At 43.6% G+C, this 17,402-nt stretch overlaps 1 protein-coding gene across 1 annotated transcript; it reads right to left on the bottom strand.

Moving 5' to 3' along the window:
* Window positions 1-60: 60 nt before the first annotated feature.
* On the bottom strand, window positions 61-17,055 carry LOC106562676 (phosphatidylinositol transfer protein beta isoform). Its single transcript, XM_014127660.3, has 11 exons — window positions 16,966-17,055; window positions 12,450-12,480; window positions 7,821-7,966; window positions 7,515-7,606; window positions 7,361-7,368; window positions 6,676-6,834; window positions 5,044-5,121; window positions 4,733-4,843; window positions 4,480-4,602; window positions 4,094-4,171; window positions 61-3,338 (listed from the first exon to the last, which is right to left on the bottom strand). The coding sequence occupies exons 1-10, from the start codon at window positions 16,983-16,985 to the stop codon at window positions 4,121-4,123; spliced, it is 819 nt and encodes a 272-aa protein (XP_013983135.1). The 5' UTR covers window positions 16,986-17,055; the 3' UTR covers window positions 61-3,338; window positions 4,094-4,120.
* Between the last annotated feature and the right edge of the window lie 347 nt (window positions 17,056-17,402).

Genomic DNA, 17,402 nt, shown 5'->3' with positions numbered 1-17,402 from the left:
CCAACAATACTGAGTAGACCAACTGTACCGAGCATTATGTCAAATCAACAGCACACAGGGTGGAGGTTTGTTTCATTTTATTAGATATTCTGTTCAATTCCATTGTCTAGACCTTGCCCCAGCTCAGCAGCTGTGAAACAAAAAATATTTTTACATTCACTACTAAATTCCCATGAATTTTACCTTGTGATCAGAAAATATTTTTTTCTTTCAAAGGAAATGAACAGATTTTGCAAGTACTTAGTCATGATGACGAGACATACAGTATGTTATGGACTGTCTAAGGCTCTATTCAATCTGTATCGCTGAAGCATTAGAGTCCGTGATAGAAATTTAAAGGTAATTTTTCAATTGAGCCGACATATGCAGTGTTTACCGTGAATGCGGTCTCTAATGCAGGGAACATTGCCTTTAAATTTCAATCCCGCTGTAATGCTGAACTTCCACGATACGGATTTAATAGAGCCCTAAGGCCAGTGTTTCTCAATCCCTTCCTGGGAGGATCCACAGAGTTGCACGTGCTTGTTCCAGCCCAGTGCTAACACACCTGATTAAACTAAATCAGTGGCTTGGTGATAAGTAGTTGAATCAGGTGTTAGTGCTGGGATAGAACAAAAATGTGCAACCCCTCCCCCCACACCCTGGTTGACGCTGGTATTTCTATAAAGACTAACCCACATCATGGGACAGTTATGGGTCACATTCGACCCAATAGACAATGATCCAACAGGAATGGCTAAAATCTACAACACAAAACATTAAAAAGAGAAACAATAAAATGGCCCAACATTTTTTTTTTTTTTAAAACAACTTCACTGTTTCACTTAACAGCGTTTCACTCCGAGGGTTCATTACCCAGGAGATCAAAATCTTAAACAATATCACAATGGGAATTAACTAATCAAAATCTTCAGTTAGTTTAAATAGAGATACTTATATATCCTTATCTGTTAATGCTGCAGCAGGTTGCTACATGGTCAGCATTGCGCCGATGGAGAACGTATTACTGTATCTGCACTAAAATATTGTCTTTGCGTACTTCAGAGAAATTCATGACCTCAGACACATTATATTACCTTGGTGAATGTACAGTCAAACTACACAATTGATGAAAGCCATGGGGGCGGAACATCAAATGACCACAGTCACAGATCTAGGGTCAGATTATTCTCCAAATCATAACTTTAGCCATTGGCAGGGGGGAAAAAAAGTGAATATTTTGAAGCAGTGTCTGAACAACACGCTGATCTGAAATCAAGAGTACGATTATATTTTACGCCTTAAATAACACCCTATTCACGATATTGTGCTGCCAAAAGTAGTGCACTATATATGGAACAGGGCGCCATTTGAGCCAGCATCCTGCTGTATATAGTTACAGTACTGGGAGACGAGACAGGTATGTCTAGAGTAGACCCGACCACCATGTATCATCGTCAATATGGACGGTCAACACTACAGTAGTAGAACTAGGCTGGTAGTCCCACAGGACAGTCACAAGGACCATATCTTTCTGTCCCTCCTAATGGCATAGCAGACCTGGGGATCATCTATCAAATACTTCAAAATAGAAACCAAAGTCTAGCTCTCGCTCATTAACACGCGACGTGACCCCAAGTAGGCAGAAAGCAAAGGGGCATGAAGGAGGTACTAGATACAGCTGGTTTAGCAGCACGAGGCAAAAAAAAACGAAATGTTTAAAACCATAACACGTTAAAAAGGGAAATGACGACAACATACATGATCAATAGACAGCAATGCAACAACAAAAACATCATACAAGAAATGTAGAAGTATGCCAAACCACTGGATCACAACCCTCATCTGTTAAGACAGATGGTTGCTGCCTGGGACAGTGGTGAGTGGAGGGAGAACAGCAGAACAGCATGACAAACAGAACTACAATTGTCCAAGAGGATATACAAAACCCTTTACAGTATACACACTCACTCACTCTTCATCATCATCATCAGTTACAGTAAAATAGAAGCTAGGTTTCCCTGGGGCAGCCCGGCCCTCTTGTTAAAAACCAGGGACCAATTCCATTTCAATGGAGTCCATTCAGGAAATGCATTGAAAGTCCAATCCAAGAAATAACATGTTTAAATTGGAATTTCTGGTTGAAGTCCTTAAAGGAACTGAGTTGAAGTAGACCCGGTCCCCAGCCCTGGTATTGAAGCCCTAGTTTACAGGAGAGGGGTGCAGCCACAGCGCAAGGCCAATTTACAACAGGCTGGATCAGGTAGCAGCGAAAAGCATAGCTGTGCCAAAACCACTCAGAAGCAGCATCCTAAACACACACACACAACTACATATGTAGCCATAGTTGTGTCCACAGAGGATCCTAACCCTCTCTTGTTTGGACACACTCTCCCTAACAGCAAACATCGGAGGCATCTGCACACACATGCACTGCCAGTCACTGTGGGTTGCAGTTGTACACGTGCACTCACGAGAGTGTGTGTGTGTGTGTGTGTGTGTGTGTGTGTGTGTGTGTGTGTGCTGGCTTATATTGTAAGGTAGCGAAGGATAATCAAGTCATGCAGAAACATCACGTTCTACGAGAGAGCCTCAGACCTGGGCCAAATCAAAACGAACAACTGTCTCCCCAGCCACCTGTCAGACAGACAGGACAGAGACCAGGGGTTGAAGTGCTTCATCTACATCCCAAATGGCACCCTGTTCAGACCCAGCGCTCTGGCCAGAAGTAGTGCACTATATGGAATAGGGTGCCATTTGGGACGCGCCTCAAGTCTGCAGACCACTACAACTCGGATAAGGGCTTATACAGACCGTAGTCTCAGGAGGGGGAAGAAACAAGGGTGAAACCAACCAGAGCCATGGCAGAATGACAGATACAGTATGATAAAAACAGGGAACACAAATACATGAAAAATTAATTGGTCCAATACCTGTTAATACATTATCTTATTCCAATTTTTGGGGAAATTATAACATACCGAGAACTGTAAAATAACAAATAACATTCTTATCTGTTTAAAAGGCTTGGCTTTCTGTGTCTCTGGATACAAACGAAGCCCGTCTTATAATCAACTAACAATTACATTTACCTTCTGTGCAAAGAGTTTAAAAATTTTCTTTAAATGCAAAACCGCTTTTGTTTTTCTGTGTGAATAGGAGGCATGTGATTGAGGGTCAGTACAATAACATTGACCAATCAGGACAAACCCCCCCATATGAATCATGGGAGACAGGAAGTAGAGCAGAGACTTCCTCTCCTCTGTGGACATGGTAACATCATCATGGAAGGGTTTTGTTGGTCAACCTCACTGCTCGTGAGCCGCAGTCATGCCTCGAACCTGACCTGACCTACGCAGCTGGGACAAGGAGGAAGGAGAAAGAACAAGAGAGATTAAAATCATGCGAGTGTCACCACAGCACCCCCTGAAGGACAAGAGTCTGTCTGTGATGAGACGGAGGAGTGAACCACTTTTTGCATTCCATCAAATGACTATTGCCTGGTTCATATAATGTAGCTACACCTAAAAACTTCCTACACTGCCAATGTTCACTTAATGAAATACAAAAAGAGTATTTCCCCTTTACAGCACATCAACCCATCTCCATCACAGTGAAAACTCTTATCCTCTCTGTCCACATGACAGATAATTCCCCATGTAGGCGACATGCAGAAAGATGGCAGACAGCAACAGGGTAGTATCGCAGCCCCAACACCTGGAACCACACACATAAAAACACAACACTGAACAGACCATGTTAGTTAGAAAGTGGACAAAACAAACAAAAAAACAAATGAAGGTTTGAAAGAGGAGGATAAAAGTGGTGCAGCAGAACTGCAGAGAGAGCCAGACGGAACGGAAGGCGGGCGTGATGGAAAGAGGCAGAAACAGAATGAGACAGCCATGGAGACAGAGCCAAAGCCACCATAGACAGAAGGACAGACTGAACCAGAACGTTTGATTAGACTGGCAACATGAAGAAAGAAACAGGCGATGAGCAACATAAACGAGTGTGGGGGAGAAAGAAAGATGCAATGAAGACGAGTGCAGGCGTGGGATGAGTCCACAACACCCCGATGATGTCATTTCCTGTGTCCTGCTGGGGAACTTACTCAGCCTCTGACCTACAGGGGCGGGGGCTACTCTTCTGAGGTTGCCGAGGTTCCTCGCACGGTGCCCTTCTCACGCATCTAAAGGCAGCAGAGTAGAACTGTCAGCTGGACCAATCAGTGCTCCATAGGAGGGTCAAAGGTTTGTGCCTAGTGAGGGTCACAGTCAGTCCTAGAGAGGTGATTTGTTGTTTATTGTGGTTCCTGATCCCTTAATGCCTCTGGAATCAGGTGTTAGTTACCTCTTCATCGCCATCATCATCATAAACATCAAAATAAGTCTCCCCGTCTATGCACCACAAAAAAAATGAGCACTTTCTCAAACTCTAAGGCATAAGTCTAAAACCTACGAAACAATGGCAGACATCAACAGTGCGTTTGTGTCTTACCTCTTCCAGCTCCTTCTTGGTCTCCTCTTCCATTCGTCGGATGTCCGCCATGGTCAGCTCCACCCAGTTGTCGATCCAACAGAACAACTGGCGATGGAAGTTAGTGAAAATACGCTTCTCTTGCTAAAAGAAGGAGAGAGGTGGAGGTAGGAGAGATGAGTGATGACAATATTAGGTATCAGACTTTTCTCATTAGAAGCCCTAAAAGCAATGTGAAAAGGCTAAGAGAGAGAGAGAGATAAAAGCATTGTACCTTCTGGATGAAGTTCTCTACTTTGGTCTGCAGGCCCCACCACTTGAACTTGACAGTGACCAGTTTGTAGGCACACATCTTAGGACAGTCTGTCTTGTTCATCAGATCGTTCTAATCAGAGGAGAAACACAGGAAGGGTGACGAGGAAAACATTTGAAATGACATTTTCTACAATGTTGATTTTGGGCCAGTAGCGTCCAGCAACGCAAACAAGAGAAGCGTGGCACGTTGATTTAACCCTCTTCTAACGAGGTCAAACGTCAACATGACCAACTAACACAGACAAGGCAGGAGGGAGTCGAGTCCTGTACCTTCCATTCAGGTGAGAGAGGTCCTCTGCCTGTCTTTGTCGATTTGAAGAGAGCAGGGTCCTCCTCTGGTTTATAGTCCTGTAGGAGAAGAACGTACATTACACAACATGCATACTGAAAACATATACAGTACACCCCATTATAATCCTGCAGGAGTGAACACGCACACAGGGAAACTATTGAAAAGGGAGTACTAATGTACATGAAGATAATAGTGTCTAGAATGAAGCCTCTACCAGACTTCTTGTGGTTCACATACTACTGTGTAAAAGGAGATGTGTGGATGGTACGATGATCTGAGGAACTGGGAGATGAACGCAATTCCCTTATGATGAAGGAATGCCACAAACGACCACAGGCTCTCCCCTACTCCCCACTTTAATGTTTTTTTTATTAAAAATAAAAATCAGTCAGACCTGTGTGTGTGTGTGTGTGTGTGTGTGTGTGTGTGTGTGTGTGTGTGCAGCAGATGGACCCTCGGATTAAGCCGTGGCCCTGCCACTGATCCACTTATGTCATTAGGAGTACAGGAGCCACTACTGTATCACAAGCTCTCTCTCTGTCCTGAGTGTTCAGTCAGTACTGTACAGGAGAGACTGACACGACAGACATGGTAGGCCCACCACAGACAAGAGCAGCTCACTCTAATACCCTCTCTCAACTACAGCGCTCAGGGGTCCTGCCCTGTGGCTTTTGGGTGGGAGGAAGGCTGATTACGCAGACTTTTGGCGACAACAAGTCACGTTAGCAGTGGGTCAGTACGGTGAAGTGTAGATGAGAGTTTCTACACGGTGTCTTGCGCAGGCACATTTTCTGGCCGACAGGAAGAGACTGCCAGGCTAACAGCAGATACAGGCTAGGGATGACACTAGACTGGTAGTAATCTCTTGTGGACAGATGCACGTTACATAAAAATGGTAGTAACATCTGTCGACAGACTGTGTGACGCGACGACTAAAAAGGACCGGTACGCTGATTTCCAGTTAAGAACAAATTCGTATTTACAATGACGGCCTACTCTGGACGACGCTGGGCCAATTGTGCGCTGCATTATGGGACTCCCAATCACGGCCGGATGTGATACAGCCTGGACTCGAACCAGGGACTGTAGTGACGCCTCTTGCACTGCCTTAGACCGCTGCGTCACTCGGGATCCTGAAAGTTGCCTTAGACTTGCCAGAAAGATTCCGTTTAGAGGGGTGAGAATTCGGTAGCGTTGTTAGTGTATTTTCGAACACGTCTCCCCCAGATCTTAAACGAGCATGATGCAATTAAGCAAGATTTTAGTTCTGGGTGTTCAAGATTAGACTGGCACACAGGCAGTCAACATGCAGTGGCACAACTCGTCCACATGGGGGAGACAAAAACATTGATGACGTAACCGTCAGTGCCTGGGACAGGGATGCTGTACTGGGACAGATTATTTTACCACCTGGGAAGAGAGCCATCTTCATGTCACTGATCTAAAACGGCTGATGAGCGGTTCAAAACTCACGGCTTGAACCAATACAGTCATGTCAGGTCTGACGAGCAATATAGGACGAATCTATTTATTCAAATATTGTTCCAAGTATTCATAAATATTGGTCACATATACGTGTTTATCAGATGTGTGAGTGTGTGTCCACTCACCCCATGGGCCACCGCATCTTTGTCTGCGATATCGATGGGGACTACCTCCACTGTCTTCCACGTAGGACCATCCAAGTCATGCACGTTTTCCAGCGTTCCCATGTCAGGTTTGTGCCACGTCTCAATCTTTATCAGGAAGTCATCTTTCATATACTCGTTCTGGAAGGAGTGAAGAAGAGAGAAAGGAGAAGTGAGCAAAGAAAGGACAGAAAAATCTAAAAATCGGTCCATGTTTTAATCAAGTCTCCTAACTGAATTCTAGATGATGTGGGTCGGGGCGGCAGCCATATTGGGTGTCCCATTCCAAATGTTTGATTAACTACTACACTTCCTCTGTACAGTAGCCTTAAAACTTTAGCCAATGGCAAGCTAGAGAATGCCTTAAATAGAGAACTAATGGGAATCTCTGAGAAAGCCTTGAATGGAGGCCTGAGGCCTATTTAAACCCAACAGCTAAGCTAATTAACTGACCTGGCTGAAACGACACGTCTGGTTAGCCAACTTCTGCACTCTGCCCAACTAAACAGTGGCGTGCTAGCATTAGCAGCGTAGCTAGCTACACACCACCACGCTATGGAAGTCACACTAACGGGAACGAGTGTCTCAACAACACTACCCCACACAGACAATGGCAAAAGTCTGGGGAACATGGTGTGTGTGTGTGTGTGGTCAGTTCACTACTCACCGTTATAACTGCAGCAGATGGATAAAACAAGCAATAGAAGAAAGAAGGAAACATTGGTTTACTTTCAATAAAACTATTAAAATGTGACAATGTTGGCCAGTCCCAATCAGAATTGGGCTGAATTGAGTGTTTAAACAAGAGTTCTGGGACTCACCGGTGCGACAGAATGGGTATGCGTTCCAGGCTTTTTCATGGAAGACTAATGCTCCTTCTGGTGCAATATACCTCAACCAGGCTGGGACTTTACTGCCAAGAGAGACAGGAGTCAATCATATGGCTACGTAGACACATGTAGTCCAATTCAAATATATTTTCCACTAATTGGTCTTTTGAGATCAGAAGATCAGAATTGGGCTGCGTGTGTAAATGAAACCTTAGTGTGGGTGCATATTTTCCTCCTCCACCACTGTACGCGTGTAGCTCTTATGTGGTAGATTTGGTGTGTGTGTGGTGTGTGTACCTCTTTAGATGGTAGACTTTGTGCGTGTACTGTCCCTTCTCTCCCTCATCCTCGTAGGGTTCATTTATCAGCACCTCGATGCCCTCTCCTCCCCCCGTCTCATTCTTACTGGCCTCCGCTACAGTGAACAGCTGACCGACTTGGTACTACAACCCAGAGAGAAGAACAACACAGAAATGTGTCACACACAGGACATCAGTGTCACTTACACACATCAATTGGGCCAATCACTGACAGAGTCACTGTTAGTGGTTGAAAGGGATGTTGTGTTTATATGGTTTATGACCATCCACGTTAAGTCTTAGTGGTTTAGGATGTGGGAAGCTAATGACATGTCACACACATGAACTCTATACATATCAGAAAGGGAGTTGTGACTAGGAGCCGGAGAACACAAAGCTCTGCATTGTGTGTGTGTAGAAAGAGGTTGTGGGTGTGTGTCGTTGCGTCGACAGTACCACAGAAAGCGGGCCAATTCAGTCACCGGCCCAATTCTCCAACCCTGTCCTATTGTTCTCTAACAAGGGACCTATTGTCCCCCTGCATCGGCCCGAACACACACACAGTTCCACTTTAGGGACAAGAGAGGATGAAAGGAGATTCTCAGAAAAACTGGTACAGTGGGCCTTAAGTTGGCTGCAATGTATTTGGCTTGTTTTGAATTGATTCCAAGGGAGAGATAGGGAGGAAGGAAGATGGGAGCGGAGCTTTCTGCAGCACCTCCTCACGTCAGACCTGCTGTTCTAGAGGATGGGTCAGTCACTGCTATCGTTTCTCTATTATCAGCTACAGTTTGTCCTGAGAGGCTTTACACCTAGGTGTGAAATCTAATGCTCCCCTTGATACCCTGGGCACATCTGGAAGCGATGGGGAAGCCAGGCAAACAGCTAGACTAAGGGCTTTTTATACCAACATCTACGACTCTGCCCAGGGATCAATAAAGCCCAACTACTCCATATCATGAATATACACTTAGTGTACAAAACATTAAGAACACCTTCCTAATATTGAGTTGCACCCCCTTTTGCCCTCAGAACAGCCTCAATTCTTCAGGGGGATGGGACTCTATAAGGTGTCGAAAGCGTTCCACAGAGATGCTGGCCCGTGTTGACTCCAATGCTTCCCACAGTTGGGTCAAGTTGGTTGGATGTCCTTTGGGTGGAGAACCATTCTTGATACATACAGGAAACTGTTGATCATGAAAAACCCAGCAAGCCGTGCAGTTACTGACACAAACCGGTGCGCCTGCCACGTACTACCCATACCCTGTTCAAAGGCACTGAAATATTTGTGTCTTGCCCATTCACCCTCAATGGCACATGTACACAATCCATGTCTCAATTGTCTCAGGGCTTAAAAATCCTCCCCTTCATCTACACTGATTGAAGTGGATTTAAAAAGGTGACATCAATAAGGGATCATATATGTCACCTGGATTCACCTGGTCAGTCTGTCTTGGAAAGAGCAGTCATTCCTAACGTGTTGTACACTCAGTGTACAGTAGTTGAAACTACAACCACTCATAACAAGCCTTCAGAGCTGCAGCCTGCTCGGAAGTTAATCTTTATATGGAAGGGAGGTGATTGACCTCAGTCCGTAGAACCTGACTAGGGGGGGGGAATGGCCTTCCCTGTCAGGATATATGACCCCTCCAGGGTGGTGACTTTACAGCTGTCACACTGTGTACCTGCACTAAAAATCTTTATGTGCTGCTATTACATCACATGCTTCAGGAGAACATCATGTGTCTCAATGCTAGAGTTTTAATGCTGTGACAAAACAAACTGCAGTGGAAAGAAAGGCATGTCACAGACATTCACCGATATAAGCTGCTGCTACCAGGGATGTGACAAACGGCCTTTCCTCCCCCCCGTATTCTGTTAAAACGCTAAGGAGAAGAAAAGAAAAAATGTCCATAAAATTCCACTTGAATTCAGAAAATGGTTATATTGTGTATGACCGCTAGGGGGGGCAATGACGTTCCATCTACCGCAGTCATTGGCTGAATCTTACGCCGAAACACTTAAACCGAACACATGCACAAGCCAGGTCGACCCTAAGCGACCTGTCTCGCGCATGACTCACTCGCTACGAAACACGGTCACTGCGGCAGACACAGACGCATAGTGACAAAGTTGTAAACAAATCAACATCTCTACTCCTGTAGATCGGTCGCCAGTGCTTTCATCAGCTGATTTAGCTTGTTGTAGCCTACAGGTAACTGCCAACATAAAGAGGAAACACTTGTGTAAATGAGGGATACACATTATATTGAAAGCAGGTGCTTCCACACAGGTGTGGTTCTTCAGTTAATTAAGCAATAAAACATCCCATCATGCTTAGGGCCATATATAAAAATATCAGTCACAATGGCCAAAGTTCTTCATCATTACACTATTGTTCTACATTAAAATCAACCTCTTCACCCTCATTCAGTTAGGCCTAATTTAAAATTCAATTGTGAAGTAAGGTGCACCATTATCAGTGTGCCCTTTCATCCATTAAGCCTAGGTCGTTCATTCAGTGAGGAACGAGACATTAGCAGCTAGCTGGGTACCAACGTCCTACAGCGTGTTTGTCTTGGCCTGTTAAGGTAGGAATAGGTGTGTAATAAAATAAAACTCTACATACGTATTTTTACAAAATCAAACGCTCGTATCCGTTGGCCTATGGCGGTTCTAGTGTTAAAAGGTGTGTGTGTGTTTTCAGGCCGATGCAGGGGGACAATATGTCCCTTGTTAGAGAACAGGGTTGCAGAATTGGGCCGGTATTGGTCCTCTCAGACACAAATCAACACTCTTTCTGCATACACACAGTTACCAGTTCTCAACCCAATTGAACACTTATGGGAGATTCTTGAGCGGCACCTGAGACAGCATTTACCAACAACAACAAAACACCAAAATATGGAATTTCTCGTGGAAGAAGGGTGTCACATCCCTCCAATGGAGTTCCAGACACTTGTAGAATATATGCCAAGGCACATTGAAGCTGTTCTGGTAGCTCGTGGTTTCCCAACGCCCTATTAAAACACTAGGTTGGTGTTTCCTTTATTTTGGCAGTTACCTGTAGGGTCACTAACGAACACAGGGATGGAATTTGAGCTAGCTAAATAAGTTGGGCACTGCACTGGTAAACAGTGTGCAGAATGGCACTTATTTATGATAGTTTGACAGCTTGCTGATGAAGTTGTAGACGTGTTCAGAGCAGTCGGTCCGTACTTCAGCATGTTTCCAAAGCACCAAACAGCTACGTTGTAACGTTGGGTCAGCTTAAAGCATAGCGCAGCAGCAGACTCGCAGAGCAGGCTGTTCGTGGCCGTCGCTTGCCTTTCTCTGCCATTTTTCCGACTTAACGACGATGTGGGGAGAGCTTTATATACGTGTGGCAAAAATGCGAAAGATGCATATCTCCTACTAACGTTACAGCATTGTAGCGTTAGGTGTGTAATGTTTTGTTATGCCTTTATGAAGATCGGGAGTTATTAGTGGTAGTTTTGTGATAACAGCACTGTGATAAAAATTGTGTGAAAGATTTTTTTTCTCCTTTCTGTCAGTGATTTGTTCTTAACGTTAACGTCCCAATTTCGTTTAAACGTTTACACCCTAGTTGGTATTATTATTAATCCTGCTGCTCAGTCACTTTTACCCCTAACCCAGGGCCGGCTCCAGGCAAAAGCCGCCGCCCCCTAAAATTGTAAAAGTTTCAGGAACTGAGACTGGGTCTCTACTTACTGTTGAGAGTTAGAATACTAGAATAGACTAGACAAGGTGCAAGTTCGAAATTTGGATGTGCATCAGCAATTTTTTATCTTGTTTTGCGAGTCACTGACAGTCACTCAATTAGCCATGTCATCTAACAATTTGATTGTTTAATTAGTTCAGCCAGCTATCACGGCAGAATACCGAATGATCACGCAGGGCACGTGCCCAGGGGCCCTGACCTCCAGAGTACCCCCATTGATTTTGTTAGTCACTCTCACTCAGATATCATTAACATAGGCAAAATGTGTAGAATTGCAGAAAATTAGGTGTAAAAGTTTGTTAAATCTCTGCCGCATGGCAAAATGTTTTGAATTGTAAGAAATTCACTTTAAATTTGTACATTTCTCTTCGGCGTCAAGGGTAGGCACTAATGTTTTGCTCGCTTAAGGCCCCCAAAAGGCTAGAGCCGGCCCTGCCCCTATGTGCATATCTACCCCTACTACCACTGTATCCCTGCACATTGATATGATACTGACCTTGTATAAAAAAATAATCATCAGATGAGAAGTAAAACAAGAGAACGTACATCTGACCTAGTATAAACTCTGTGCTCTTTAAGATCCTATTCTGGGTTTTGACCTTTAATATTAAACACTGCATTGTTGAGGAAGAGCTTGTAAGTCAGCATTTCACCGTACTGTTTCACACCTGATGCATCCTGTGCATGCAACAGATAAACCTATTGTCACAAACAAATCAAAGTTAAATCAAGGCATTATCAATGCCAACACCAATTATGACCTGCCTTCATACATGTAGACTTGCATGCATGAAAGCAGGAAACTAGCACACGTAGACTTGCATGAAAGCAGGAAACTAGCATAAGAAATTGCGTTTGTGTGGGCTATGACATGGTGGTACTCACCTCTTGCACAGAGATCGGTAGGATCACACGGCTGTAAGAGAGAAAGAAATAAAGATAAACATAAGAAAACAAAGACTTTCTACCAGTGTTTTGATTTATTAGGACGCCCATTAGCCGACGACAGCTAGTCTTACTGAGGTCCGAGACATCACTGACAAAATACTGTACATACATTTAAAACATTAACATGTAGTGTGCGTGTTACACAAAGAGACAAAAATGGGCCCTTGCAGTAAACCAAACCATATCCATGCCTCAGCCTGTCTTGGCAGAGTTCAACCAGAGCCAGGAGTGAACTCCAGTAACCCCACACACCGAGACTTGTCGGTTCTTCATCATTCAGACCACTGAGCTGAACATTTTCTAATAGGAAAGAACTAAAAAAAAAATGTAACTGACGATTTTCCACACAGCTGATTTGTACATTTCATTTGGGTACTCATTCAGCTTGTTCTGGGATGAAGAGATGTGTCTGCCCTACACAGTACTTTCCAGTGAATGTCCACCAGAGCTGTTGCCAGAGAATTTAACGTTCATTTCTCTACCAAATGTTGCCTCCAATGTCGTTTTAGAGAATTTGGCAGTACGTCCAACCGGCCTCACAACCGTAGACCACGTGTATGGCGTTGTGTGGGCGAGCAGTTTGCTGATGTCAACGTTGTGAACAGAGTGCCCCATGGTGGCAGTGGGGTTATGGCACGGCCAGGCATAAGCTACAGACAACGAACACAATTCAATTTTATTGATGGCAATTTGAATGCACAGAGATACCGTGATGAGATCCTGAGGCCCCTTTCGTGCCATCACCGCCATCACCTCATGTTTCAGCATTATAATGCACGGCCCCATCTCGCAAGGATCTGTACACAATTCCTGGAAGCTGAAAATGTCCCAGTTCTGGCCTGCATACTCACCAGACATGTCACCCACTGAGGAAGTTTGTGATGCTCTGGATCGACGTGTACGAAAAGTGTTCCAATTCCCACCAATATCCAGCAACTTCACACAGCCATTGAAGAGGAGTGGGACAACATTCCACAATCAACAGCCTGATCAATTCTATGTGAAGGAGATGTGTCGCGCTGCATGAGGCAAATGGTGGTCACACCAGATACTGACTGGTTTTCTGATCCACAGCCCTACCTTTTCTTAAAGGCATCTTTGACCAAGAGATGCATATCTGTATTCACAGTCATGTGAAATCCATAGGTTAGGATCTAATGAATTTATTTCAATTGACAGATTTCCTTATATGAACTGTAACTCAGTCAAATCTTTGAAATTGTTGCGTTTATATTTTTGTTCAGTATACGAAGGAGTGATTTCTCACGAAACCTAGACCAATAAAGACCAGGATTTGGGGGATTTTAACAGAATGTAATCTATAGAATAGTCTTTGGAGAAAGGATTGTTGACATAATGTATATTTGACATATTAAATGACATTTTGGCCTTACTCAGGCCTCCTTTAAGACCCCATAACGTCTCATCTGTAGATGCTACAAAGCTAAAATTGGTGTCATGAAGCTTTACGGCTTTCTCTGTAATATGAGTAGTATTTTGATTTCAATAAATCAAAATACATTAATTTATGAATATTGGAAAGTATAAACACGAATATAGAAAACAATTTGGCAAATTTTTTTCAACAGTCAAATGTCAACTTGAATGGGAATGTCTATTATCTATTTAAATAAAGATTCCTATGGTAGATTGACAGTTTAATTTAAAACAATGGATATTCTCAACCACTCAAGTCAACATTCTCTGACGTGTGGACCTTCAACCATCTTTGTAGTACCATTTGAAAGTTGAAATTTCAATTGTATTCACATTTTAGTTAAATTTATCAGCCAAAACATGACACCCACCCTGTATTCAAGAGCATGCTGTGTCTCAACTGATGGTGGGCACAACGGACCTCTGAAGATGTAGCTTAGACCCTATTTTACATCATACACTGAGTGTACAAAACATTAGGAACACCTGCTCTTTCCATGACAAGGTGAAAGCTATGATCTCTTATTTCACTTGTTAAATCCACTTTAAAAATCAGTGCAGATGAAGGGGAGGAGACAGGTTAAAGAAGGATTTTGAAGCCTTGAGACAATGTGTGCTGTTACCTAAAAAATGCAATAATAAAAAGGGACATGGATTGTGTGTGTGTGTGCGCGCCTTCCAGAGGGTGAATGGGCAAGACCAAATTATTTAAGTGCCTTTGAAAGGGGTATGGAAATAAAGGTGGCAGGCGCACTGTTTGTGTCAAGAACTGCAATGCTGCTGGGGTTTTCCATGCTCAACAGTTTCCCGTATGTATCAAGAATGGTCCACCAAAGGACATAAAGCCAACTTGACACAACTTTGGGAAGCATTAGTCTCAACATGGGCCAGCATGCCTGTGGAACGCTTTCGACACCTTGTAGAGCCCATGCCCCGACAAACAGGAGGCTGTTCTGAGGGCAAAAGGGGGTGCAACTCAATATTAGGAAGGTGTTTTAAATGTTTTGTACACTAAGGGTATATGAACATATAAATGTTATATATAAAATAGTTTGACAACTCTGTAAGCTTTCAAATGATATCGAACTCAACCGTTTATCATTTTCAGTGACAAAGACATGGATGTCTCATGGTAGGGTGGGCTATGCAAAATGGGCCAACTTTGAGCAGCTTCATCTCCTGAATGTTTTGGCATTCATGTCCAAAATTCACTTTCTGACCACTTCTACCATAGGCAAACACGTATGGAAGGTTTAGTTCAAATCAAAAGGGGTGCAGTCAGAAAGTGATTGAAATCATATGAAAATAAGTCAAATCACTATCATTTAATCTTTCCAAAACAAAACAGAATCCAAGGACTGGCTGCAAAAATCACAATTATGTTCTCAGGTTCAGAAGGTTATTTGAAGTTAGCCGATTCAGCACATTTGCACTCTCCAGGATAAGAGGAGACATGTTTCCTTTACTCTGATAGTGTGCTGTACACAAAACCTGCTGTGTCCACTGCATGGTCTGCAAATACAACATACGGGTTCTACATATTAGAGCAATTACAAGCCCTAGCTATGGTAACTGACTTCCCACAGACATCATAAAACATGATTACAGGAAAGCACAGAGCTGTCCCTGGGAAGACCTTTGGAAAAGGCAAACAGATTTATTGATCTTTCAGTCATGTCCCAAGTAGTGTCACTCCTGGATCACCTGAGGAATATCTGGTGATCTGACTGTTCAGTCACCACCCATAGACATTATAGGGAATAGGCATCACTTTAGTTTTCTTGAAAACTGATAGGGGATATGTCTTGACACCCTGAGCAAAACTACAACACACACACACACACACACACACACACACACCTGAGCCTGTTGAGGAATTAATCCATTTAAATCTAGACAGCCCTAAACCAAATCTGGATGAAACACTAGGACAGTCACAGCACACTTGGCCAGCATGTCAGGAATGACTTGTCCAACTAGAGATGCACATTTTACATTTTTTAAAACAGCATTGAGCAATACTGGCAGTGCATTACTTCGCTTGCTTGGTGGTGATGTGACTCACACTATATCAAGCAAGCAAGACAACGGAGGAGGATCATTTATTGGCATTTGAATGATTATAATGGCTTGATGATGCAGCCAAACACATAAGTGTGAGTGAACTGAAGGCTGGTAGCTAGCTATATTTGGTTGCCATGAAAACCGCTGCAGCTGAAGAGACAAGCAAACATTTAGCGCTTCACAAAATCGTCAGGGAAACCCGAGCGTGCACCCTGCAAGTAAAGTCAGACTGAGGTAAAATCCTCTACACTGTCGGCCGGTTGCATGTTACGCCAGGAAAGAGTAGACGGATAGACTGAACACAACACCACAGATACTGTCTTTGACAACAAGGTCTAAAAATAACGGGCTAGGTAGTTGCTGGCTAGGTAATTGTAATTAGCTTAAGTGTCATTTAGCCACCCAAGCTGATAGTTAGCTCGCCTGCTAGTTAGTGAACGATTTACTTGGAAAAGTGAACTAACGTTAGATAGCAAACTAACTAGCATAGTAGTGTGTGCCGACTCGCACATTAACTGTCATTTGAGTTGTGTGGTATTTTGCATTTGGTAGAAACATGTCACTGACAGAGTCTGAGTATCTCGTCTTGTTTAACAGAGCCCCCTGAGATGGAACCTTGATAATCTGTCAGTCACTCGCGAGACTTAAGCTTATGGCACCATGTTGGGTAGTTAACTAGCTAACCTATATGCTAACTTTACAGGTGTAGACACATAGCTACCCCGTTAGTTACTTCGTTTCCTCCACTCAGATTCATTCAAAGGTAACGTTAGCTAGCTATCGCTGTTGTCTAGGCCTAAACACCGGTATCATGAAGACACATCCTGATCCACCCAAAAACGCTCACAATATCCTCTCAACTGCCACAAATACACGAACACTTATTTCAAAATTACAGCCACATTGACTCAAGAAACTGCCGAACATAAATTATATGTTAAATACAACTCACTATTCCTTGATAAGCACCATCTTCTCCTCCCGGGCTGCGGCTGCGCAAGGTCCTCTACGTCACCAGAAATGATCAACAACAAATGGTTTCCGCCCACGGGAGTCGGCGATTGGTCAGAACCCGCATACCTTGTAAACCGGGATGGACAACAGTCAGCGCTATCTCGATTCCTTGCTACTTCCTACCCCGAACTCGGTCCTCGGGATACCAAGGATTGCATGTTTAGTTTTTCCCCCCCAACAACTACACAGCTGATTCAAATAATCAAGCTTTGATAATTTGAAGCATCTGTATATTGTTAGGGCAAAAAAACTAAATGTGCACCGAGTTTGGAAAACGCTGCCCTAACCTTATTAACCCTTACCATTTATTTTAAATGTCAACTGCAATGGGGGGGTATGGACGTCCCAAGGATCCCGGATAACATAGACCGATGG

Source organism: Salmo salar, chromosome 01 (assembly GCF_965601325.2).
Source record: "Salmo salar chromosome 01, fSalSal1, whole genome shotgun sequence".
In the NCBI taxonomy this organism is placed as follows: Eukaryota; Metazoa; Chordata; class Actinopteri; order Salmoniformes; family Salmonidae; genus Salmo; species Salmo salar.
The sequence above is the reverse complement of the archived record's forward strand: the minus strand, read 5'-3'. Positions and strand labels throughout refer to the sequence as shown.